The sequence below is a fragment of the Melozone crissalis genome, unplaced genomic scaffold, assembly GCF_028551555.1.
Source record: "Melozone crissalis strain CALT ecotype California unplaced genomic scaffold, PUWL_Pcris_2 ptg000027l_1, whole genome shotgun sequence".
Classification (NCBI taxonomy): domain Eukaryota; kingdom Metazoa; phylum Chordata; class Aves; order Passeriformes; family Passerellidae; genus Melozone; species Melozone crissalis.
Genome location: NW_026535805.1, coordinates 64,949,093 through 64,975,514, shown reverse-complemented (window position 1 = coordinate 64,975,514; position 26,422 = coordinate 64,949,093). Strand labels below are relative to the sequence as shown.

General features: G+C 37.2%; 1 protein-coding gene across 16 annotated transcripts in view; it reads right to left on the bottom strand.

The window, feature by feature from the left end:
* Nucleotides 1-26,422, bottom strand: part of MYT1L (myelin transcription factor 1 like) — a 301,704-nt gene that overhangs the window by 96,451 nt on the left and 178,831 nt on the right. For 11 of the 16 annotated variants that reach the window (XM_054279201.1, XM_054279199.1, XM_054279203.1 and 8 more), the window contains exon 6: nt 7,556-7,929. In XM_054279201.1, the coding sequence (XP_054135176.1) occupies nt 7,556-7,929 (374 nt within the window). The remainder of the gene's footprint in view (nt 1-7,555; nt 7,930-26,422) is intronic. The other 5 variants (XM_054279200.1, XM_054279204.1, XM_054279210.1 and 2 more) reach the window with 1 other exon arrangement.

Genomic DNA, 26,422 nt, shown 5'->3' with positions numbered 1-26,422 from the left:
GTACTTGAAATGCTTCATGTTAGTGACAATTTTCAGTGCTTTCTGCATGAGGCCTTAATGTAACCACACAATTGTGAGGATTTCAGTACCACTGACCAAACCCAGCCTCCTTTAGGTAGCTTCTTTCCTATCATTAGTTTGGTTTTGTTTGTCTGTTTGTTTGGGTTTTTTGTATTCTGATAAATGATTTGGACTTCCTTGCTGTTCAGCTTGCTAAGAACAGTGGAATCTGTAGCTCCCAGAACCTACTGTCAAGGGAAAAAAATTTAATACATTAATTTACAGAAGGGCAGGTATTTCTTATGATAAAAAACACTACATCATATGTGATATCAGTGACAATAGAAAAAAATTCAATTGCTTTGAGACCTAAAAGGAAGAAATGTGTCCATAACACAAAAGTCCTCAAAAGTACATAAAAGTACATATACATGTTCATTAGACATCAGTATTTTTGTTTCAAAAGAATTCTTTTTTAGGTTTATCTGTTTCAGTTAAAAAGAAATTCTGTGATTTGAGGCCTTTACTAGGACTGCAAATTTGATTTGTGAGAATGGACATGGATCAGAAGAAATTATCAATCCAAGCTGTAATTTTATTTCATTTTATTATCTCCTGGAGGAGCTCTAATAAGGCAAAATTAACTCCCACAGCTACCAAATAAAGTTCTCTGCTTTTCAGGGTAAAAAGCTACCGTTTGTGTTCACTCTTTTAGGACAAAGACTGTAAGCCCAGTGAGAATTGTGAATTGAGAGGGTCATCAAAATTGCTCGTAGAGCTGCACTCTAAACACAAGAGGAAAACCAGGAATCTCTAATACTGACCAAGCAAATGTTATTTTAAAGAATCATTACATCTGTACTATCCAGAAGGATTCACACAGAACCTGTGGTCACTGTGTAAGGTGCAGTACAGTGTGGGCAATGGACTCTTTCAAGTAGCACTGTGAAAGACAAAGCAATTCAAAAAGAGATCATGAAGAGCTCAGTTCTGTACAACCCCTGAATATGTTTCTAGAAGTGACATATTCCAGATGTGAGACCTTTTACAACAGCGTCAGGTCATTTATAAATATGGATGCAAAGAGCTGCTATATAAATTGAGTTCATTATTGGTTCTTTAAAGCACTACATCATATAACCAACTGGCTTCTTGGCACAATTGTGCCAAAACTAGATCATTGGCAATGAACAGGTTACAGAGAGTCTAAGTGAGAACAGAGCTACACAGGACTTTAATTTCTTCTCTAATCCATCTTATTCCAGAAAGAATTAATTTTACAGTAAGATCTTGCCAGACATCAAATGAAATAGGAAAAAGTCAAGGACCTACTCAGCATTTTTCTGCAGACAGAAGGATGCAATGGAAATGCAGAAAAGACAGCCCTTCCCTGAGGAGTGCAACCCCTGAGAATCCAAAGCAGTGCTGCACAGACATGCTTCCTTTCCAAACCTACTGCTCTGGCAAAACTAGAGAAAGCATTGGTCACAGGCAAGCCCTGAAACAATCTGACAGAACAAGGGCCCAACATCACTTGTTCAGCTAACACTGAATGAAGGAGTTAGTGTATTAGAAACACAATAAAGCAGCCCCATGCCATGTGAAACAGTTTCAGAATAAAGCAGCATTGAAGTCCCAGATGTGGTGCTGAATGTGCTCCTTGATGCTTTTACCAAGGCCTTCAGTTCAGACCATGAACACTTTAAGTATGCCAGTGTCCTCTACAGAATTTCTGCTTACATCAACTGAAGTTGTGTATGACAGAGATCTATAATCTGTCTCATCAAAGGTGAATAATCTCCTTACACTGCAGAAAGCTATAATTGAATAATTTGCTTTTGGAGGATATTCCACATTATCATTTAAGTCCTTTTGTTTGTAGGAAAGGAGTTAAATACATAAGATGGAGAGTTAAATAAATCTAAGTTTTTAGACACAGCCCAGAAGTTTTACTGAGCTTCTGAGTTAAAAATTCAAATTGCAGGAAGTTGTCTAAAATGGTTCTTCAAACAGAGAAAACTTAGGGATGACATGTGCAACATATCACCTCACATAAATGGAACTCTACTGACATAAAGCTATTCTTAACTTGTCTTGATGCAAACAATTCAGTATCAGACCCAATCTTACTTCAGAGAATTTAAAAATTATGTTTAAATAATGCTGTTTAATGAGTTTAAATTATATTGTCTATGTATAGTAAAGACCTTGAGCATGGAAAACAGTAAAAAGCAGAACTTACTAACACTTGAGTCATACTTAAGTAATCAACAGACCAACCAACTAAACAACCAACCAACCAACCAACCAACCAACCACAAACACATAACAATAACAAAAAGATCCAAACTTTTTCCACAAGAACTAGAAGTATCCAGGGGGTATTTACCAGCTAGCTGTTTCCCCACCCTACTCCAACAACCTTGGGGTTTCCAGGCCTGAACTACCAGTACCAAATGTTTTAATTGCATTATTTAAAAAAAAAAATTTTAGTGAAAATCCTGAGTCTGAATCTCTCAGTATGAAATACAAACAGGTAAACAGCAGAACATGTTGAAATCCATGCTTGCTTCTTCCACGGAAAAAGCAGTTATCACAGATTCACAGAATATTCTGAGTGGGAAGGGAACTCCAAGGATCATTGAGTGCAACTCTTAAGAAAATGGCCTATAAAGGATCGAACACACAGCTCTGATATTATTAGCATTATGCTCTAATCAACTGAGCTAATCTCAGTATCAATAAAAGTTCTTATCCTGAGCCTTGACTCAACAACTCCCTGGCTTGAGCATTTAACGAGACCAGACTGGTAACTAGACCAGAAACATAACTTGAACTTTTTATCCAGAGGAAAAGAATGCAATGGCCAGGGTAAATGTCGTCCAGCAGCAACTCTTAATTTTTTGTTTTCTTCAAGTGGCTATTATTAGGGTGTGAGACACCCTAAGCACAGGGTATCTTCTTTAATCAAGGTATAGTGCAGCAGTAAAATGTATTAGCAAAGAGTTTACATCTGCTTTGTCTTATGTAAACATGTAAAATTTTTTAGTCTCCTTTGTCCCTGAAAAAGACCCTTTTTCCCATACACATTGTCGTAGGCAGTGAAATTATGCTTTCTGGCCTCTTAATTTAAAGCTATAATTTACTTCTTCTAGGTGTTTTGTCTGTGAGTACACGTGAGTGTAGCTCTCTGCTCTGATTAAGACTGATCACCTACTGTGTCCATCAAACAGATGACCACTTTCCTTCTAGCAGTTTGAATAAATGAACATGATTAGTGGTCAGCAGGCTGACAGATGACCTTGCTAATACAGATAGGTTGTCTTAATTTCATCAAGATGTTCACATTATCAGGAGTGCTTTCAGCAGCATGCACAGCTGGAAAGCTGTGTGGCAACGTGTTTTCCTCAGCACATGGGCTTCTTTCATCTTTTAGATTCGTGTTTGCATCTTTTCTTGCTTAGAGGACACAAGTGCTTCACACGCAATCTGCTAAAGGGATCAGGAAGATAGTGGAGGGCAATAACAATCTTAATAGAGCTGGTAGATGGATTTCACATTTTGAGGGTCTGTCTGTGTTGAGCTCATGCAAATGAAAGAAAAACAAAACACTATGAAGTTTTTTTTAAAAAATCCTAAAATTTAAACAAATGTTGTTGGATTCAATGATCTTAAGAGGTCTCTTCCAACCTAAATAATTATATTATTCTATGAAATATGAAAACAGGTAGAACATCTATGTCCATGTGCTAGTTTTTCTTATTAGAAAAACCTGTACTGTGTCTCCTTTGAATACACACTGCTATATGTGGTTTAAAGCTATTTCTGAAGTGCATTTCACTGGAAAAATTCGGTGCAATACCACTAGTATACTGGTTATGCCAATTACTTTGAGTTCAAAAGAAAGTGTAAGGGACCATCTAAAAGACTCCTAATTCACCTGTTAAGAAATTGCACTAATTTCTGTAGCATCATCTGTGAAATGGATTTGAATGATGGATCAAATTTCCCAACTCCCCCTGTTCCTGATTAGAAAATATCTGGCGTACAAGCATTTTGAATGTCTTCATGCCATATGGACTAAATGGCTCCTTGGAACATCTATTCCAGGACCTTCTCCAAGGGAGATTTTTTTTTTTTTTTAATAGAAAAGCATTGTGAAATGGTTTTCAGGATCCAACTACCTGAAGCAAGCTCATCTCAGAAGAAGGTACTTTGGTTTGTCTTGAAAACTGAACGGACACTTCAGTTTTTAATCCAAAGGTTCTTGGCAGTTGCCATCGCAGAGAACGGGTGCTCCAAAAGAAGCCTTTACTCTCACTCCTTCCCATTTGTATTTCAATTTATAGGTTAGGCTATCACAGGTAACACAGGTCATCTCTATCTTTCCTTTTTTTCCCTGGGACAGAAGAGTAATCAGAAAGATTCATTTTTCCTTTAGCAGTTGTGGTGAACATAAGGGCTTCTCAAGTCTCTTTATAGATAGGTGGAAAAATACCTGCTCTTCAAAGAGATTCAGATTTAATGGAAATTTAGAGGATATGCTAGCTATCGATGGAGAGTTTAAAACATGAATTTTGGTTCAAAGGATTGTGTAGAGAAGTACAAGCACAGAATTTAGGACCCATCAGAAAAAGTTTGGTTGTTTTTTTTTCCTTGTAGTGATTTTCAAAACGGCTGTGATGGTTTCAGTGAATGCACAAGTATTTCCAATAGGAATTGTTTATCTACATTACCTGTATACTACCTATATCTGCTGAGAACCCCATCCAAAATTCCCATTCCTTTAAGCAAAAAAGGAATGGGCAATGACACAACAGTGACAGACCTGAGTTTCCCAGGATTTACTCTTTTCTGCTAGAAAACTGAATTTGACCTAAGAAACAGTAAAATACCTTACTCTTACAGTCCTACCCTCTCCCTTCCCCCTCCTCCCCATTTCTGCCTCTATAGTCCTATCCTATACTTGCTGACGGAATTCTTCTGCCACCAATACTTATGATTTTAACTGTTTCGTTCACCTAGATTATAGCTACTTCTGGAAATTTTCTGAACTGCTATCATCTACAGCACTAGTGACAGAAACCTTCATGAGAACTGTGTAGGCATCCTGGTGACCAGTGGATAATTCTGCATTTTGTTTCTAGGGACAGGAATACCATGGCACATTAAGACCTCCTGCTAAGGTGACTTAGAAGGTGGTTTGCTACAATATTGTAGTGAACCTTGTAGTGAGCAGCAAGTGATTGACTACTAAATTCATAGGTGACAGATCTAATTTTCCATATAGTCAATATGTAAAGGCAAGAGTCATATTCAGGCCATGTAGTTTAAGAATACTTAATTTTGCAGTCCAAATTCTATCAATGCAGATTATGCTACAAGCAGGATAAAGTGAAACATCTATATCCCTACTGGAAACCATAGGAAAGAAACTATTTTTAAAATATGATTTATTGATTAGCCTCTAGACCTTACAACAACCAAACTGTCATTACTCTTTACTCTTTGGTATAGTCATAAGGAACTCCATGCTACCTTCCTAATCAATTGCTAGAAACTCTTCCTTGTAAATCATCTCTGCTCTAACTAGGACTGTTGCATACTGACAACTGTGTTGATATTCAAAAGGATCATTAAATATTTCTCAAATAAAATCCTATAATCACTTCTCTGATTTCAAGAGGAATTTTGCTTAATGATTAATCATTTATATAGAACATATATTTATTTATTAATATACTTTTGTTTTGTTACTGCAATCACATGAGTTCCTAAGAAAAACTTACTCATGTAAGTTTTAATTTCAAGTAATACGCAGAGCAGCTAATAGAGGTACCTTTGTAAATTTTTTGCAGTTCTTAACCACAGCCTACTATATATGGAAGGAAAGCAGTCAAAAAAACAATGTCAGCCTCTTCACATTGATTAGGACCACTAACTGCATGTGTAACTGTGTTAGAATAAGTAAACCACTGTGTTTCATTATCATAGAAAAATAAACTGAGGTTCAAGCCTGCTGGCTTGCCAGAAGCAATTTTCTTGAGCTCTTGAGTTTTGCTTTAGGTTTTTTTTTTTTTTCCTTTCATCATTTTTGATAGTGTAGATTCAAAGTTTTAATGTCAGCTGAAATCACAGCAGCAGTTGCACCATAATCTATGCACCAACAAACTTAGTCACCACTATTCTTAAAGAAACTGCTGGACATCCCGCACTTGCTCATCAAGAGAGCAACAGCAGTTGCACATCAGCCTGATCTAACACAGCTTCTCTTCCAGGTTCTGAAACAGCAGAGTTCCCTGCAAAAGGAAATTACTTCCTTGTTGCATCAAACTCACACAACTTTTAAGACTGACAATTTATCCTCTACCAATTTTGTGGTAATTCAGGCAATTGAGGAAACGCTACAGATGCAGTATCTGAGAAAACTCTGATAGCCACCCAGCTGGCCAGCATCTCACCCAAAGAGAAAGAACACTTCCAAAGTCTTTAAGATTTAAGATCTGACCTTACAGAATGCTGAAACAAAAGTCACACAACTTTCATACCTGGTTCCTAAGAGGAATCCAACTGAGGAGTGCTGAAAGCTTTTCTTATATTTTTATTGGTTAGAAAGGTGAATCTACCCAACCAAAAACGTGTTCCCTGGAAATGGGAACAAAATACTTTTTAGATAGCTCATTAATTTTTGCATGATTCCTTCATTTCACCCCAGTGCATTATGATGTCTGTCATCAGCATAAGGAGTAAATGGACAGTGATTACATATTTTGAAAGTATTATATAAAGTCCAATATCCCAAAAAAAGAGAAAGTTTGAATAGGCTAATGGCATTGCTACTGCATTAATTTGGTTACTACCAGTAACCTGTATGTCTAAATGGCATTTATGCCATGGCATGATAACAAAAATATATAAACTTTAGAAAGATGTTATCTATGTAAAACTGTCACTCACTGTATTTTTAATAGAATCAACTAAAGCACACAAATTGAAGTCCAAAAGAACCAAAGTATATTATAATAGTTCTGAATAGTTTCTTACGGTGGGGGGAAGTATAGGGCAAAATTTTTAATGGGAAGAGGTCCATTTTTGCTCACAAAAATTATCTGCAAACTTGTGACAGAATTTATGTGGGCAATTGTTGACACCCTGTACACAGATCTAGCAAATACCCTTGCAAATGATCAGTACAGGCACCCAGCTGTAGCTGATGCTTTGCTTGTACCTTGGTGAATATTCTCCTGGTAACTGCATGCATTAATCCACACTAGGATTACATTTTATGCAAGCATTTTTAGCACAAACATACCTCCACCCTCCTTGTTTGAACTGTGAGTGCTGGTGTATTAAAAACATTTGGAAGACAGACTTATTAAAACAAATGTTAAGAGAACACAGTGGGGTATATTTTCAGTGTGGAGCAGAGAGATTTAACTGCATGACTTCCATTAACTTTAATGAGAACTGAACAGCTAAATCCTCACACACCACACTAGAAGATTAACCCAGAAAACACACATTGTTTACTTTTTACTAATACTCTGATTATTACCACGTTCTTCCTCCTCCTCCTCTTCTTCCTCCTCTTCTTCTTCCTCCTCCTCTTCATCCTCCACATCTTCACCTTCCTCTTCATCCTCCTCCTCTTCCTCCTCAATCTCCTCTTCTTCTTCTCGATCTATCTCCTCATCATCCTCCTCCTCATCACCTTGCTCCTCATTATCATCAGAATATTCCTCCTCCTCTTCATCCTCTTCCTCTTCTTCCTCTTCCTTTTCATCCATCTCCTCTGTTCCATCAGTTTCATAGCACTCATCTACTGAAGAGTTGTCTGCTTTAACCACAAAGGGTTTTCTTTTGGGGGCTGGTTCTTGGGGTTGTTTATCTTGTGTTTTTCTTTTTTTTGCCAATGGACAGCCATAAACACTGTTCAAAAATAAAAGATGAAAATTATAACATTATCCCCCAGATTTTATTTAGTCATATTCTAATTCTACATCATGATTAGTTGCTGTTCAGAAAATGCATGTTTTCAAAGTAAAGTTATGTTTAGGCAATGATGACCAAGGGGAAGGACACAAAACCTGTGAAAATGCAGCTGATTATTATTTGCCTGAAAATGTCACACATACACGACAGCGCAACAGTTTCAGAAGTGATACAAATGTGTGTTTCCCCTCCTCATTAATTTTTATCTTCTACATTATTCATCTCCTTTCTAAGGCAGATGAATATAGTTATAAAACCAGCAATCTTGTCCTACCTGTAGCTAGCAGTACAAAATTCAGGAATAAAGCAATGCTTCAAAATTTTGTAGTGTTCAGTATTTTGATTGTGTGCAATTATGTTTCAATTCAACGATGTTTAAATAACAAAAAATATGATCACACTTTGAATGATGTTGTCATTATTATACATAATAATATAATAATAAAAAAACAATAATGAATCACTCTTAAATTCCCCACTGTTTTTGTCTATAATATGCTACAAGGCTGGACAAATGGGAAAGCAACACAACCAACACAAATAATTATCATGGCCAGTGTTACAAGTGTTCTCATATTAAAAAAAAATCCTATCAATAAATAAAATCTTTTGTCAATGAAGGACTTTTCAAAACCGAGTACCACTTCCTTATGGATCATTTTAATGCATTGTAACAGAAATAGTATTTCAGAGTCCTAGTTTTCTACCAAAGTAGCCACCTGTTTCTCAAAGGTCACATAATCTGGGTTTGCTGAACCTGATCTCCCTTGTGTAACCTCTACAACCTTCTGTGCAGAGTGACTGCACACACACATTATTTTTTGTTTAAAGAACTTCCTCTTTGAAGTTTTTCATTGTGTGATTATAACATTACTCAAGCTGTATCAGCTTTTAGTCTTCTTTCTGTGATTAACTAGTTTTGGGATATTTCAACTGTTTTTTATAACCTTTTCTTCATATCTATTAATAACTTACCCTTTTATGTTATATTCTTTCTCCCTTTTTCCCAATACTCTGAGGATCTCTTATTTTCTTCCACTCTAATAATGCTTCATATTCTCTTGACAGACCACTGAAAAATCTGGTGCCTCACCACATTTTGTACTACAATATGTGGTGTCCTCCTAGTCTTGATCATGGTCTAATTTAGTTGCATCCCAGCAGATATGCATCCCAATTTCTTGAACTGCTACTTAGGTAAAAACAATTCTATTTAAGCACTCAATCACTTTATTTAAGTGCCTAACTTAGCTATTGTCTTACCTCAATTTCAAATCACTTGTTCACAGTCTGCCTGGCACACACATATCCAAGGAACATAGAGTCACAAAATATGGTATTCATGAAAAACCTGCTACAGGAGATCTCTGTGCAACACAGGCAACTTTCTCTCTGTGGGGACAATAGGTGTCTTTGAAGTCTAATCCAGCATGCTTAAAAACACCTGCCTTCATTAACACTACATAGAAATACTGCGTAAATTTTAAGTACATCCATCTAGCCAGATTCCAATGCACCTCACTTGGGATTAGGGTAGTAATCCTAGCAGAATATGGATTTCAGACACCTGCATCAAAGTTGAGGCCTAGTGGTGCAGGCTAGAGGGGGAATAGATCCACAACCTCCAGATTCCAAAGCCATATTCTATCCAGAAGGAATTTTCGGTGGAAGACCATCCTCTTATGGAAGATGAGCCTCAGCGCACCTGGAAGCGAGAAACTCTGATGCAACAGGCAAGCAAAAACCGAAATCTTCACTAATTTTAAGAGCCCTAAACCTGAAAAAATAGGGAGCCCTAAGCTTCTAGTGTTTTCTCTTTGAACTATATTTGTTTCTACCTAATGACACTTCAAAGTAAAACCTATAAATACAGAAGAAATCCTTGTCCTAGATCACCAGTACAGTTCAGTGCCAAATGACTGTCCTGCCTCTTGTTCTGTTGAGTCCTCCTCTTGGTCAGGACCCAGCTGCCCAGAAACAAGGGGAAATGTAGGACATGTTTCCATGGAAAAAATTCTACATAATCACAGTCAAGCCACAAACAGAAATTCAATCTCCAACAGTCTGCACACTGCATAATACCTGGGGTGAAAGGGAAGCACTGTTTCTTGTAGTTCTGACCACTCCAGGTTTATTTTGGTACTTTCCCTGGTGCTATGGGGTTTCAGCAGCTGCCTATTTAAATTCTCTGCATGGAGCTCTGAGAGAAGGCAGATAAATTTTTCCTCAGAACTAGAATTTCATAGTGTGTGCTGTGCCAATGAAAATGGCTGGATCATTAGGGAGGAATCTGTTTCACTTACGTGTCTAAAAGAGGCTGCATCCTGGAAAACAAGAGTTGATCACGTCCTGAGGCTCAGGCAGGTTTTAGAAACTTGCACATGAGTTTATTATTTATTTAAGCAGACAGGTTAACATTTACTGAATGGATGTGTGCTGCTTTCTTGGTTTCTGTTCCTTCTCTTTCGGATGCATGCTACCCTCACCATAGCTTCTTCAACACCATTATTTCTTAAATATGTGTTCTCAAAATCCTGGTCTTTATTTCCAAAGACGTGAGTAGGCTTACCCCCAGAAATCTCCATGATTTCCTTTCTTCCTCTTATTATAACCTTCTTAGAACTTTGCACTGACGACATTTCAGGCAGATCTGAACTAAAAGGGCACCCAGAGATGTGTAACTGCGAACATTTTTCCCCACTGGCATTCATACAAACTATAGTTTTTCATAGAATCATGGAATGGCTTGGCTTGGATGGGACTTTAAAGACCATCTACTTCCAACTTCCCTGCCACAGGCAGGGACACCTTTCACTAGATCAGGTTGCTCTAAGTCCCATCCAACCATGGCCATTTTGTCACACTAAAGCCAGAACATTAATTTCATCCTGATTCAATCTTTTTTCATTTAAGAATACCAAGTACTTGTAATGCCCTAAAACTATCTCTTTTGCAATTCACAGAAATGTAAGAAGTGAGGGAAATGACGGGGGCTAACAAATACATCTATTTTGGTTTGAACTGTTGTTTAATTTTTGTTTTTGACAACTACCAAGAATTGCATGACTTTTTATATACAAATTATTGGTCAAAGGTAGAAAGAAATCATCACTGGCATTTTTTGTCATCTTTAGGATTTTGTCACATCTTTATGGTCTTCGATACAATATATTATAAAGTTTGTGAGAATCTATGGCATTACTCAGGATTCAGGACCCCCTGGTAAGTGCATAACTGGCAATGGAAATCAATTCCACTTAGCTGTATGATGACTTTGATGCTTTTTTAAAGCTCATTAAATAACTATTTGGAACTCAGCTATTCAAGTAAAGTCGTGAACCTTGACTTTAGTTTATATCTTTATGAATCTATGGTCAGTGTCTTATAGAATTAAAACTGAGGATACATCAGCAACTACAAGAAACAAGTATTTGTATATTGTAGTGGCTGGAACCAACATTAAGGCTTGGAAATATGTATTTTTTCTAATGAAATGGGTTACTTTAGTTCAAAGAATCACAGAACGGTTTAGTTCGGAAAGGACCTTAAAGATCATCTATTTGAACCCCTCTGCCATGGACAGGGACACTTCTCACTAGACCAGATTGCTCAAGGCCTTGTCCAAGGTGGCCTTGAACATTTTCAGGGATCCACAACCTCACTACTCACAGCAAAAAATTTCTTCCTCCTATCCAGCCTACATTTCTTCTCTTCCAGTTTCTATTCATTACTCCTTTTTCTATCACTAGTTAAATTCAACTCAGCTTTTGTAAACTCTCCTAATTAATTTGTACCAGATATTCCGCAACCCTGGCTCTGGTTTTGTCTGTACTTGGATTTATACTTGATAAAGCTACCATTGCAATGATTTTTCATATAAAACCTTTGCAATGCTGGCTTGCACTGGCTTCCTTCTGCCTTATAACTGTATACCTCACACAGTTTATATATACCTCATGTACTGAAAACTTCAGAGATTGAAAGAGTTTAAAAACCCCTCACCATGTGTTTCAGAAACCTGGGAAACAGGCCACCAGACCTGAAGCCTACTGTTAATAGCTGCCCTATTTTCTTCTTTTTCTTTTTTAACCTGCTCCACTCTCATCCTCTGTTTCATTAATTTTTCACATTCTGCCTCCAGGACACTTCTCTGTGTTTCTGGCGTGTTCCCTGTGGTCTCCCAGTGAGCACACCGAGGGGAAGGCTGTGCTGGCTTCCCAGCAGCCTCTGCCACTGACTAACCCACGTATGGAGATGACAGTCTCTCCCACTGACCTCCTGCTCCTCATATATTTGTGAAAGCTGTTATTGCTTGTCATAACAGCTTCTGCAATTTTCTCTGCATTTTCAATTTTGGCTACTGTGATCATCCCCTTATTTGGTTATTTTTAGATTTGTTTACCCCTGCTCAGAGCATTGACCCCATTGATTTATGTGTCATGTCTGCCTTCATCCATTCTTTCATTGCTCCCTGTATTTCCCTAGTCAGCTGTGTTTGTCTTACTTTCTCCTCACGCTTCAGCTCCCTTGGCTTTCAGCAGGGTATATATCTGGGCTTCCTGAGACACACTTTCAAATATTCTGCACTGCTCTGCCGTGTGTCTCAGTCATCTCTGGTTTTTGGAATCTGTCATGAATAATTCTTGTGGAAAGAATGTTGTTGAATTTCATAGTGATAAGCTCCAAGAGGACATATAGACATTAATAATTGAAGAAATGGAAGAAATAATATATAACTTTATACTCCTTAGTTAGAAGATGACTTATGGTATTTTTTAAACTTTCATGCAATTTTTCTCCATTAAAAACTTTATGATGCTACTCACTGATACACTCAGCAGGAATATAGTTCAGGAAATAGGCATTTCTTGTCTAGACTTGAATATATTGATTTTTAACATAATTTATTACTAATATAATATAATTTTCAGTATAATTAGTAGGGTTATTATTTCTAATCTATAACAATTAACATATATATTTAAATATATATAGTATAAGTCCAAATAAATATGCAAGGTTTTCTAAATCAGATTACTGACCAATATTTTCCCCCCCACAATATGACAACTTGCACACTAAAGTTGGAACATGACACCTTTATCTGGAGGAGGTTCTCAGAGGAAAATGAGAAAGGGAGGTTATATGACTATTAAGAGTTCAGTCAACTTTAAATACCCAGCCTGGATAAAGTAATTCCTATGTGCTATGTTTACCAGCATTCTTTTTTTAGTTGTATCTCTTTTCTATTGAATCTATTATTTCAGATGACTCATGCTATAAGACCCAAGTAAAGAAAAATAAGATAACACCAATGTTATGCTCTAAATCTGAATAACATTTTTTCTTGGAGTTTTGTTATATTTTTCTTTCTTAGTAGTATTTTGAAAAATTTTGTGAAACCTTTTTTCAAACTAAGAAGTATCCCTAAGAAACAGTGTTCTCATTCGTTTTTTTTTAATGCAAGAATTCAATTTAACAGAAACCAAAACATTTGGTATGGAATAGAAGCTAAAAATTTGCTATACAAATACCTAATGAGGTTATCAGAAAGACTAAAATAAGTCCTTCAGTAACTGAGGTGGTTGCGAGGCGAAATTTTATCATGTACCGTTTCTAAGATAGCAAATTAGGAAGAATACACTTGGAAGCAAACTTCTGCTTAAGGCTTCAGGCAGAAGGTTCCCAAAGCATCTATACTTGTCCCACTGGATATTGTTCAGTATTATTTTTGGTTTGGGCTGGATAACATCCAAGTCCAGACCTCCAGATGAAGAGTTTTATGGTACTGAGAAAACAGGCATTTATCAGGTAAGTCCTCTAACAAATCCAGCCTTTTAAGAATGAGCAAATCTAATTAATTTGCATAACACTGCAATGTTTTAAATCACTCTCACTGCAGTGACTGTTAGCTTGAAAGGGACGATATCATCAATTGATGGAAGCTGACCTGAAAATAAATATTTAGATTCCAGCAAACCCTACAGCTTAAATTCCCTTCACTCCAGTAGGAAGCCCTTCCCAGCAGAGTATGCACTATTACAAAGAAGAGCTAGTAGCTCTCCTGGTGAAGTTGGATCAAGGAATTTATAGGAATGAAAGAATGAAAATAAATTCACAAAAAGAGATTAATTCCAGCCTAGGTATTTGCCTACTCAATTGCAAGAATAAACTCCTTCAGCTGAAGATGATTTTCCATCCATATTTGAATACTGCTTAAAGTACACCAACTTGCTACAGGAATGAGCAGCAGTGGTCATTCTTGTAGCAAGTTGGCATACTTTAAGCAGTATTCATATATGGACAGTGCTAATTGCAGGATGGTAAAGTCAAACTTCATGTGGGAAATTACAAATTACTTCTCTAAGCCACATTGGTCAGGAATTTTTTCTACCCCGACAAATGCCCCACATAATGCCTGCATAGTCTTTTTGAATATGGGAGGTGCTGAGTCAAACCTTCCCAGGTTGTGACAGCTATAGAAGAGAAGATAAAATAGAAGAGAAAATGGGAAAAGCAACAAGTCAAAATTCAAGCAAGACATGGAGTTTTGGGGCTTTTGTTTTGGAAATGGCTAAATGAAGATGGAGCTGGGACAGACTGGTTTTGGTGCATCCCACCAGATGAATTAAAATTCCCTGTGCTAGCATCCTCTGTGCTATGAATCCCAACCTAGAAGACAGGCTTACTCAAATCTGCTTTCCAGGAGCCTGCTGGCAACTGAGCCAGAGCCTTGAATACTGTTCCAGAATCAGGCATGCTTCTTGCTACCATTGCATTGCCAAGCACTGTGGCATGTAAGGCCACTTACAGAATGACTGCCCAAACCTCTGTCTTCTCAGCTGGGGCTAGGGCACTAATCCAGAGCCAGTGCTTTGGAAAATCTGGTTTCACATGCTTAAATATTTTTTAAAATATGACCAAATTAATATGCTTTTATGAATTTAAATTATAATTTAAATTAACAAACATCATTTAAAATACAGTAAACTCATATTTACAGTTTTCTTGTATTTCAGGCTTTCTCATGAGTTTCTGTCTCTGATTAAATAAATCAGATACTTATAAGCAGGAAGAGCTTTTATATGTGCAGTATCAAAACACACCATCTTTACTTCATTTATTTGTACCAAATAGAACTTTGCTGACTTTTCAGTTTAGGTATGTATGCAATAGTAATTCTGTTCAGTGAAAACTAGTAATTTACCTTAATAGGCAGAAGATACAGCGACAGGAATGAGTGAAATGTAGAACATTCAAACTGTTTTTCCTTCTGGAGTTGCAAATATTTACTCTTCCACATTATGGAAAAGTAAGAAAAATTACAGAAATGACCAGAAGCATGCTGGATCTCAAAAGGCAGAGGAAGACATGATACTTTCTTCATAGAGTTTTAAAAGCCAAGTCTATCCTTTTGCACCTCAGAGCCTTTTTGAACATATGAATAACCATGAACATACCACACATCAACCCGTGTACAGAAATATTTAACTAAATGAACACTAAAGAAGAACTGGTACCTACAAATCAGCATTGCCAAAGGAGTGAAAAGTAAAAATGAGATAGAATGATGTGCCAGAAGGAAATGATGGAGGTCAAGACTCATGTATTTTTTCTTTTAGAAATTCAGATATTGAAATATGTATTTTTAAACAAATTAAGTAGAATAGCTTTGATGTAGTTAATACAGTCACAAGAAATTAAGTCAAAGCAGGAATCTTTTATTCCATAGGTCGCTATACATCTCCATGTGAAGTGTCTCCCCATCACAGTTCACTAAGACTCTAAACTGGTGTTACTGCACCCTGGGAGGACCACTGAAAAACCAATCTGCCTTCTGGCAGGTGAGATCATTTCACCCATCACCAAAACCTCTGCTCTTGGGACATGACAACTAAGAGGAAACTTTAGGTTTTGCAATAACCAATCCATTCAAACAAGTTTATTTAATTGGTTGAACACAACAGCTGTTCAGGGAAGGAAAGGGAGGCACAGAAATGTATTTCTACATGTTGTACAAATACAGGGGAAAACTCTCAGCTAAGGAGAGCTCATTTCAAGCAAGATACAAAAAATACATGTAAGACATCATGAGGCTAAAAACTTAGGTGGCAACGTAAGTACATGCCCTGCAGTTGTTGATTATTCAAGTTACTGAAGTATTTATACAACTAAATAAATATAATATCTGATTACCCCATGACTAATAATGTCATTGATGGGGTTCCTCTCTCACCTACCTCATGGCTTCCAAAACCTAAGTCTATACATGTCATGCTAAGATGCCTTCATAACTCAGGGCAGAGAAACAGGAGTCTCCTGGGAGGCAATTCATCTTGTCTTTCTTAGACACTTTGTGTAGCGACAATAAAGGGAGGTTGGTGATTGTATTTCTACCACTTAGGAATCTATTAAAAGTGAGACAAGTCCAAGAATTTTTCTCTCCCTTCTTCTTCTTTTTAATGGTCTGTCCAGATTCTATAAAGACAATACCTAATAGAATGTAAAACCACATACCATAATACTTGCCGAATGAGAAACCCAAAAACCTGTTTCCTTTCCACAGCTACATCTTTTAACTTGAATAATTCTCCCCCCTATAGCTTCACAATCTTTTCACTACTACCTGTATGTTCCAATGTCAGACAAATCTAGAGTTTCCCTCTAATCTTAGGATGGCAAATACCCAACTTAACTGTGTGCTCAAGAGCAAGAAGACACAATTGATAATGTCTTGTTGCCAGATCCCTGAATACTGGGGCTGATCAACAAGTGCAGAATAGTGCAAAGACCACAGGTTTAATGACTCATTGATTCATTAGATGAAATCCACATAATCAAGTTTTGCTAAGTGGTTATTGATTCTGCGCACTTTGATGTTGATTTAGATGCAACCCAGACACATAAAAAATGGAACATGCAGAGTCAGTGACCATTTCTGCACTAACTCAAAGAACAGTGACTTCTGCACTAAATCAAAACTCTGAAGTCCACATTTAACTAAAAAAAGACACAAATTTGAAGAAAAACTTTGGGAAAGAAAACATTCTATTTTTCTATAGAGATGAAAAAAATGTTGGCTACATTGAGTTGAATAAAAGCATCATCTAGAGTAGTCAAGGCGCCCAGATTTGTGTGTATCCTGTGTTTTCAGTCTCAGTGATAATGACAACTTTGTTTACAGGTAGAGGGAAGCGAAAATTCCAATTTGTTTATTTTTAGTTATAATATCATAAAATTAAAAAGTTCACAATCAATCATGACCAATTTGAAAGGCTCAGAATATACTACAAGAGTGCATCTATACAAAATATATTTGCACAATCACAATGTTTGAGCCTTGAACATGATACACCATCTTTCTATTCCAGTATTTTAAATGTGATTTCCTTTAAGCAATTCAGCACGTTATGTTCAAGCATTCAAAAACCAAGGAAAATAAACTGCTGGAAATTAAAGGTGGTTCATGTAGCTATACTGTCCATAATTTAAAACATGCCTAGATACCTATTAGTAGAATCAACATCCTTAGATATAGACTTGATGGATCATATTTAACAACAACACAATAGGTCAAACTATCATTCTAGCATTGAGTAATAGAGTATGCTATTGTTTTATCACATCAATAATGCAGGGCTACTATAGTGATACTATCAGCTGCTGATTCCTATCATAAATAATCTTTTCATAATTTCTGTACAGACACACAATAGCACTGACTCCCGACTTAATTTTAACTAAGAAAGATGTATGGCTTGGAATTAAGAAGTAGGATACAACAATTTTCCTGTAACTATAGCAATAAGAATCTTACTTGATCGAAAAACAGCTAAAGAATATAACCAGTGGAAAGGAATAATGGTGTGGAGCAGCCTTCTAACACAAGGCTGTCATCAGTAAACATCTGAAATTACAGGAAAAAAATTACAAAAGCAAAGTGATACAAGCTGCAAACACTTCAGTGCTTATGTACCAGTCTCACCTCCAGCTCAAGCCACAGGATACTGCTCTGTGTCTTGCACGGTTGGTTAGGAGTCATTCAAGTGTGAAATATTTTAAATTCTGCTTGTTAAAGAATTGAGAACCTCTTCCCTCCTGCCATGACTTACACCCTGAAAGGCATATATTTGTTTGTGATAATAATCTACTGAACTAGTATCCTTCTGCAGCACACAGAAGTTGCTTTGCTGTAGTATTAGGGAGTCTTGCAGGTAGTATTTTCACTAAGTGACAAGCTTACCTATCATAAAGAAATTGGTTCAAGTTGTTGGCAGACTCAAAGGACAAATCCACATCTCATGTTCAGTTGATGTTTTTCAGCTTTAAGTTTTCATTATTAGGAGAATTAGAAATACCCTATTCTAAAAATGAAAGCTTGCCTCCTAGGTTAATCACGTAACTTTAAAAACCAGATGTCTAAATGGCTTTGCTTTAATCTAGCATTTTTGGATATATCTGATGAAAAGAAGGATGTCTGTACAGGTAAAAAAAACCCAAACAAAAAAGTCGAACTGAATTCCACCACATTCTAGTGCAGAATAAGAAGGCTTCAACTTGAGTCATATCACAATTAAAAAAAATACTATGGCATATAATGTTGCTTTTTATAGCTGACAGTGAGTTCCATTAGACTGTAGAAGAATCTCTGAAGGCAAATGAAAATAGCCTCCCAAGAGAGTGGAAGCCCCACACATGGTTTAAATGTGGCAGCTGGGCTGTGGGAGGAAATGGCATTTTCCATTGAAAATCTGCTGCCAATATACCTCCTGTGGCTAGATTTTAAAGAGAAATGTGGCAGTTGTCCCTCTCTGAATTTCAGCTGCTCAATTTTAAGGATGCATAGGCAGGAAAGGTAGCAAGACTGAATAGCAAAAGGTCCAGAATTACATTCTTGTCCAAGGACCAAAGAGTAAAATTGAGAAATGACTGGAAGTCGGAATGTGTAACAGGAAGAAGGCAAGAGAGGAAAAAGATTCTTTAGTTTTTAAAGATAAAATCCAACTTTTTAGAAAGTGTGTGCCACTTCAAAGGTTACTTCACTTTTTTTTTAACAGTTTGAGGTATTTGATCCTTAGTATGTCACTGAAATTTGGTTAGTAAGGAGTTAGTTACTGTTAAAAGTGTACTCTTTATATTTGGGGAACTATCATGATAATAGTTGAGGCAACATCACAGGTCATCAGTTCCTTAGATAATAAATTCCCCACTGATAACATGAAGGTATATAAGCCTGGGAGTCACGAGAGCAATCATGTGCTATATCCACCCTAAGAAATATGAAGTATTATGAAAAGAATGCTTCTAAAATAACTTTTGTGTTCTTGATGTCTGCATGTACTTGTAACTGATTTAGGCATAATCTTGAAAATATGACTCACAATCCAAAAAAGACACTTTCTGATTCAGGTAGAAAAGTCATGCCTGTAGTATGTATGGCTACTTTATTGCTTTCTGTTTTGATATAGGTAGTGTGGTACTGTTATCTTTTTTATTTTTAACAACAATTCAGCAATTTTAACAAGGTTGAAAAAATTGCCAAGCAAATGGAACACCCTATCTTTTTTCTTTTTTTCTTTTTTTTTTTTTTTGAGGTGGTCGGAATTTTCTTTCTTTGGGTTTTTGGAGGTTTGTTTTTGTTTTTGTTGTTGTTTGGGTTTTTGGGGTTTTTTTTTGGTTGGTTGGTGTTACCCAAACAACCTCGTATGGCTCCAAATCTGGCTCCTCTAGAGCAGTCCTTTAACTATCAGACTAACTTCTCTTTGTTCTCCGTAAAAAACCTCACACTTCCTTCTGCTCAAAGGCCTGACTTCCATAGCCAGGACAGAAGGATCCTTGCCAGTCTTCACCTTCATCATTTTGGTAAGGCTCTGGCTTGAGAATTAATATGATGCTTGCACCCATTCAGGCAAGTGGAAAAACCAAAGCAGTATCTTGCTTCCTAAGTAACACTGCTGGTCCAGGATGCATAACTACCACGAATTGGTTCAGTGAAAGGGGCTGACTGCTATGCTGTCTATAGAAATGAGGTGCCTGCATGTTAGTGTGAGCAGGGACTACCTGCTGTGTCTTCTGGATCAGAGGATGATGGTACCTGCAGCCTGCAAATCTCAAATATCCTGGCAGGTATAAAGTGCTGAGCAGCGCAGCTTAGCTAACTGGCAGCACTTCAGAAAATACACAAATTGGTTTTCTATTACAAGTTTGGTCAACTACAGACTTGATAATTTTTTGGGTCCTTGTCTTCAATTTCAGTACTAAAGGTCTACTTACAGTTGTGTCCCAAAATGTTGTGCTTATTTTCTGACTTATATGTTGTGAAACGCTTCTAGTGAAAATCCCAGATGTAGAAATTTAATGGGGGAAAACTGTTGTCTCATCTCTAATTGACTGGTAAATGTACTAAACAGAAGGTGGGCCAGGTGCAAGATGACACTTTGTGTTAAAAATACCTGGAAGGTTTTGAAGGTAGGGATGAAAAGCACCATAGGTTTGATGTCACTTCAAATTATTTGATATCATGCACAGCTATATTGCAATGTAGTCAGTAGATAAATGATTCCTGACTCTTCATCAGGTGATTCTAAATTTCCTTTTTGTTTAAAAAAAAGTTGGTATAACCTCATTATCCCTATTTCTCAGACCAGACAATAAACTTTTGTATTTCTGAGTTTGTGGGATTTTATAGAGCTCGAAAGCAACATCATTGCAAAGTTCCCTGGTGTAAGAGGAATGAAATTCCCCCTTATCAAAGGATCAGTTTAACCCATAGTATACCTAAAAAAAAAAAAAATTAAAAAAATTGCTTCTAAGAAATCTAAACTAACCATGAAAGTTCTGTTGCTGTTCTACCAACCTCTCCAGAGATTGATTTCTAAATCTGATGCTTTAATTTTTAAAGAATAATCAAAAATTACAGTAGATAGAAAAAGCTAAGTGTTTTCTTTGTTTCATAGTGTTTCTTAAATACTGATATTTTAAATAAGTTGTTCCACTTTTAGTCAATGCCATTTTAACTCTTCAGTCCTTCCTCCTACATCCTTTTAATAACATAAATGGAAGCTGCAAGCTTGACTGCCAAGGTTTGAAGTTAACACAGCAGTCAGAATTTATTTGCATTTTTTCCAAAATGGTATTTGTTTTATAACTCTGACTCAGTTTCTCAGTCTGTCCTTTTCTGTGATCTCTTTAGGTCTCATAAGCCAGGCAAAGCCAGGCCATGTCAGTTCTGAGAATGTCAGCATTTCCAAGCAACACCTAGATGCTGCAGAGACAGTACTGCAACTCAGAAAGTAGTACACTTGCCTTGCCAGGAGCACTGAAACAAATTCACCATTGTGGAAGGGACAGAAGAACTGTAAAGCTGGCAATTCCTTATGTCACACAGAACTAAAAAGAGGAGCTAAGTGTCTTTGTTTTAAGAACTAGAAATGTTAATTCCAAATCCCCAGTCAAAATAAAGTCATGCAACTACATTCTGTCACAATCATTCCTAAATTTTCAGAGAGAAAAACAATCTATTATTTTTTTCTTTCTATCCCAAGCCCTGTGTCCTATACATGTGTGCTGGTAGAAAGTTGCTACAACCAGTCTTGTGAGTCAATCTGGTGTTATGAACATATTACAACACTATATTCAATATGACCTCTGGTGTCATTCGAAATCAAGTACTTAACACTGCAAAACAGTCTGAGCCTACTGAGTTACATTTGTGAAATGTTTTAAAATTAACAGTTGAAAAAGCTTTAGAGGCATAAAATACAGTTACCCTGGTAAACTGGCTGCACTTAGCCACCCATCTCACTGGGGCTTTGCATCTTCTACTTCCTTTCGCAAAGTATGGGATATACATGGAATTTTACAAGAAATAAATTTCAGAACCAGGGGGTTTTGTGTGGTAGCTACTGTCATGCAAACATCTAGAAGACTTGTGTCAGAGAAAATCAATCACACATGTCATGATGTATGACATCCTCTTGTCTGAGATGACAGTTTGCTTGTCCCCTTCTCCTGAAGTGGTACATATGGTTACTAAGAACCAACAAACCATTAATCCTCATTCATCATTCCAGAAGAAACCATGCCCAAGCAAGGTCTACATTAAATGTAACTATTTCTAGTACATTTTTCTTACTGTCCTTGCAAATACTAAATAACAATAAAACATTCAGTAATTTTTGTAAAAATGAATTTTTGAGATAAAAAAGATGGTCTAAAGCAAGAGGCACTGGAGTAGAATTTAGAGGCGTGACTCAACTTCTGTCAGGGATGCAAATTTCTTGTGTGGTAGCAGAGTCACGAACTCCTGGTTTATCAAGGGAGCAAAAGCATTACAGCTCTGCTTCTATGCACAGCTGCACAGTGAAATTCTGACATCCAAGTGAGGTATGTTTGCTCCTCTTCTAACACCTAGGGACATGCAGGCACTTAACACACAGCAAAGTTTAGACACTGTAATCCAGGCTGGTAGAAGGTATTTTCTGTAGAGGGGGATTTCCACTCCTGGAATTAATAACTTTAAGCCTTTTTTTTTTTTTCCTCCCCTCACAGAAACAGAGATTAACTTGGTCTTTTGACTTGGAGATGGTCAGGGGAGAAATCACAATCCCAGATTTAGCCATTCATCTAATCTAGAACACACAGAAATGTGTGAGCAATTTGTGTTTAATATCCCCTTTTGCCAGGGGTAACCGAAGCTCTGCTTTACACTTCTCAGAAGACTGCTTTCTCATGAGATTTCATAATACTCTAGGTTTAGAGTACACTCTTCCCTAATAATTCATGCAAAACAAAACACTGACATCTTCTTTACTACCAGTACTTTACTACCAGTGAAGGATTCATTCAATTTGTCTCTAAAATGACTGTTTCCTATATGAAGTGCTAATGCTGGGACTGAAAATGGAGTCCCTCTGTCTCCAATTGACTGCTCAAAGCTACAAAACTATATCCTTCCCTCTCCTTTTGAATACAGATGAAGAAAAAAGAATGCAAGCATCCTGACATCTTAACTTCTTTACAGTATAGAATGCAAGTTCCCAGAAGATGGGAGAAAACACCTCCAACCAAATCCAGATGGAGTCTTAAACCTATTGACAAAGAAGAAAACCGTGTGAGAGTGGCATTTTTGTACAGATCACAAACTGAGGGGGGGTTAAAAGCACTTGCTACACTGAAATAAGCAGAGGAGAGATTAAAGATAAACTATTTATGCTATGTACTTAGTATGGCATCGAGATGCCCAAATAAATGTTTTCACAGGTCTGATGAGGATCTGCTGAGGGAAGTGGGGTTGTAGAGGCTGGAGAGAAGGAGGATGAAGGCAAAACTACCCGAAAGCAGGTTATAGGTAGGTGAGGCTTGCTCTCTTCTAAATAACACGTGATGAGAGGGAACAGCTTTAAATCGTGCCAGGGGAGTTTAAGGTTGTGTACTGGGAAAAAATTCTTCAGTGAAAGGATTATCAAGCATTGGAACAGGATACCCAGGGAGTGTCTGAGTCACTAGGGATATGGGTATTTAAAAGATGTTTGGATGTGGCACTTGGAGACATGGTTTAGTGATGGGCTGGGCATTGCTGAGTTAATGGCTGCACACTATGATCTCAAAGGTGGTCGTCCAACCTTAACAATTCTGTGACTCTTGATTTGGATAAGACAAATGTTTAAAGTACAGCTCTTTTGTGACTTCAGAGCTGGACACAAAACAAGAGAGCATTGATGAGAGTGCACTCTTTGGACTTAAGGCAAAAGTTGAATGCATGCCAGCTTTTAGCTCTAGCCTTTTTTTCCAAACACCCATTCCCCATTCATCAAGTGAGATTTTCTTCTAGAGACATTAGGAGGGTGAAAAACAGCAGCAGAAATTTGGTGAATTTCTTCCACAAGAATCAGCTGAATAGAAAGCATTCATCCACTACTTGTGCATCTAATTCAGTGGCCTGTCCACTGCTTTAAATAAAAACCATGATGGTAGAGAAATTTCCCCAGTCACAGGGAATTGAAGGTAAAAAAACTTTTTTTTTCTAATGACTGTTATTGTCATTTAAAGCCAATCATATCCTGTCCTATCTCAGTATATTTTATAGTATTTCCAATTTTATCATAATTCATGGATTTGAGACACAGCCCTAATTTAAATCACAGGAGTATTTTCTCTTAGGCATTAAACCCTGCTACACTCTTCCATGGATACTTACAGCATGACACTACCAGTTCTTGCAAATCACAAAAGGACACTAGGTTCTGCTATCCCTTTGCATGCCACCAGTAAGCTTTAGGATTTCCTAGGGAAGGTGATTCAGGTGAATAGCCAGATAACCAACTTTGTAGGTCCAGTCACCTGGTTAAAGTTATCACTGTTTACAGTGTCCTAGGCTGTAGAGTGCTGAAGATGTCCTCAAGAGCTATCTATCCCCTGGGCACTTTTAATTTTGTGGATGTATTTATTTAGATTTATTATTGCCATCAAAAATGCTCAAGACTACCTCTCCTTTCCCTGTCCTGAGCTGACACCACTAGAAGCAGTACTTCATATCAACCACTAATAAGAAGTGATGCCTTTGAAAGGGCTGTCTCAACTTATTGAAAAACCTCAGCAGAAGTCTTTAAAGACAAATCATGGTGTATTTTTAGGCCTCCTTCATATTTGAGTTGGTTTTTTATGTTTTTCACTTTCTTTTGCTAGCTCAGGTAGTAACTGAGGTGCTTGATCTCATAAAATATGAAAATCTGAAATAAAAGATAGCTATAATTTTATTTATTTATTACATATATGATTTATCCTACCTCCTTTTTGACGATTCTAGCAGAGTTCAGATAATCTTCACTGAGATGGAGAAAAAAAAAGCAGGGAAACCCTGTTCTGATAAGCATGGGTGCCACCTACAGATAGAACATTTTCAAACCCATGTGTTATTTGTGTTTATGTGGACACTGGAGCAAGATGGGGTTCCCTGTCCACCCAGCTGCCAGTACTCACCAGTAAATTCTCCTGTCTCTGAAGCACTGACTCAGGATGCTCCAATGCACAGGCCATTTTTCAACACACAGTAGCTATGGCTGCTGCTCAGAGCTGCTGGAAGGAGTATGTAGGCAGATCCATAGTACTCTAAAGTCAGTGCATTACCTTGCTTGTGGCTTTTCTGGTTTAGTCTTAAGGTTAAAAACTGTCACTGTATTTTCACTAGAACATATATTAATAAAAAGATTTTCTTAAACACCTCCAGCTTTTCAAACCTCAGAATCAATATTTTTAAAGAAATAATGTAGAAATAATTGACAAATTATGACATCAGGAAACTAAACTAGATTCTAAATATAAAATTGTCCTATCATGACAAATCAGTTAATTTTGCTCTAGGATCCAGAAAAACATTTTGATCAAAAAAGCACTGAAAAAAGTCAGACTTTCTCTGACATCAAGGACCATTCAACAGATCTTTATTTAAATATCAGATAAACATCAGAGACAGACTTTTGGTTTTTTACTACATTTTCAATAGTCTCCCATACATGCTTCTGTCTTTACTACATGCCTAAAATTTGCTGGCTGTTTACAAATGGGGAAACAGAGGCATAGTCAGATGAAATGTCTTGTCTACCATGTGCTAATCAACTCTGTAGATACTCTTTTCCACAATGAAAAGCACGAGTTATTCAACCTCAAATGATTTATTTCTCTCCTAAGAGAACACAATGTACTCAGCAAACCTACCAGGCCAACCAAATAAATTTCCCATAGGCAAAGGGAAAATGTGTACAGCTCCTTCCACGATCTTGCTGGGGAAATTATATCCCCAGTACTACTGGATATTTTGTTCTTTTGTTTTGTTTTTTAATTTTCTTTCTGATACTTTCTGCATGGTCTTTATTTATTTTGTGGCTGACAGGGACATCTCCAGACAGATACACCCACAGAAGCCCCCATGGGTGCAAGGGGACTGCTGCATGAGAAATGTGCTCAGCACCTTCCATTTGAAAGAAAAGGAGCCTATAATCTCAGCAACACAAAAGCCAGGGCACCCACTGCAGAAAGCACATCCTAAATCTGATGTTTGCTGCTGCTGCACAGTTGGGTCAGCACTCTCCATGCTCCTGCCCCTGATTTACTCCGTTTCCCCTGCCTTTATGAGGCTAGCACTACTAGTACTTGCAGACCCTGCAACTTGTTGCCACTTCATCAGCTACTCCCAGTCCAGATGGTGGTAGGACTAATTGAGCTGTGGTTCCTTTGTGCAGTGACCTCTACGCAATGGCCACTAGCATGCAGAGCCTCACACCAATTGCTAGCTGCAATTGATAGCTGCTCGATGGTTTAGACCAAGCTTTGTACCTTTCTAATCATTAGTCAACCATCAGACAAAGGATTTATTGCTGAATCCAGACAGCAGCCAATACAGACCTCTAATACATTATGGATTCTCTGTCAG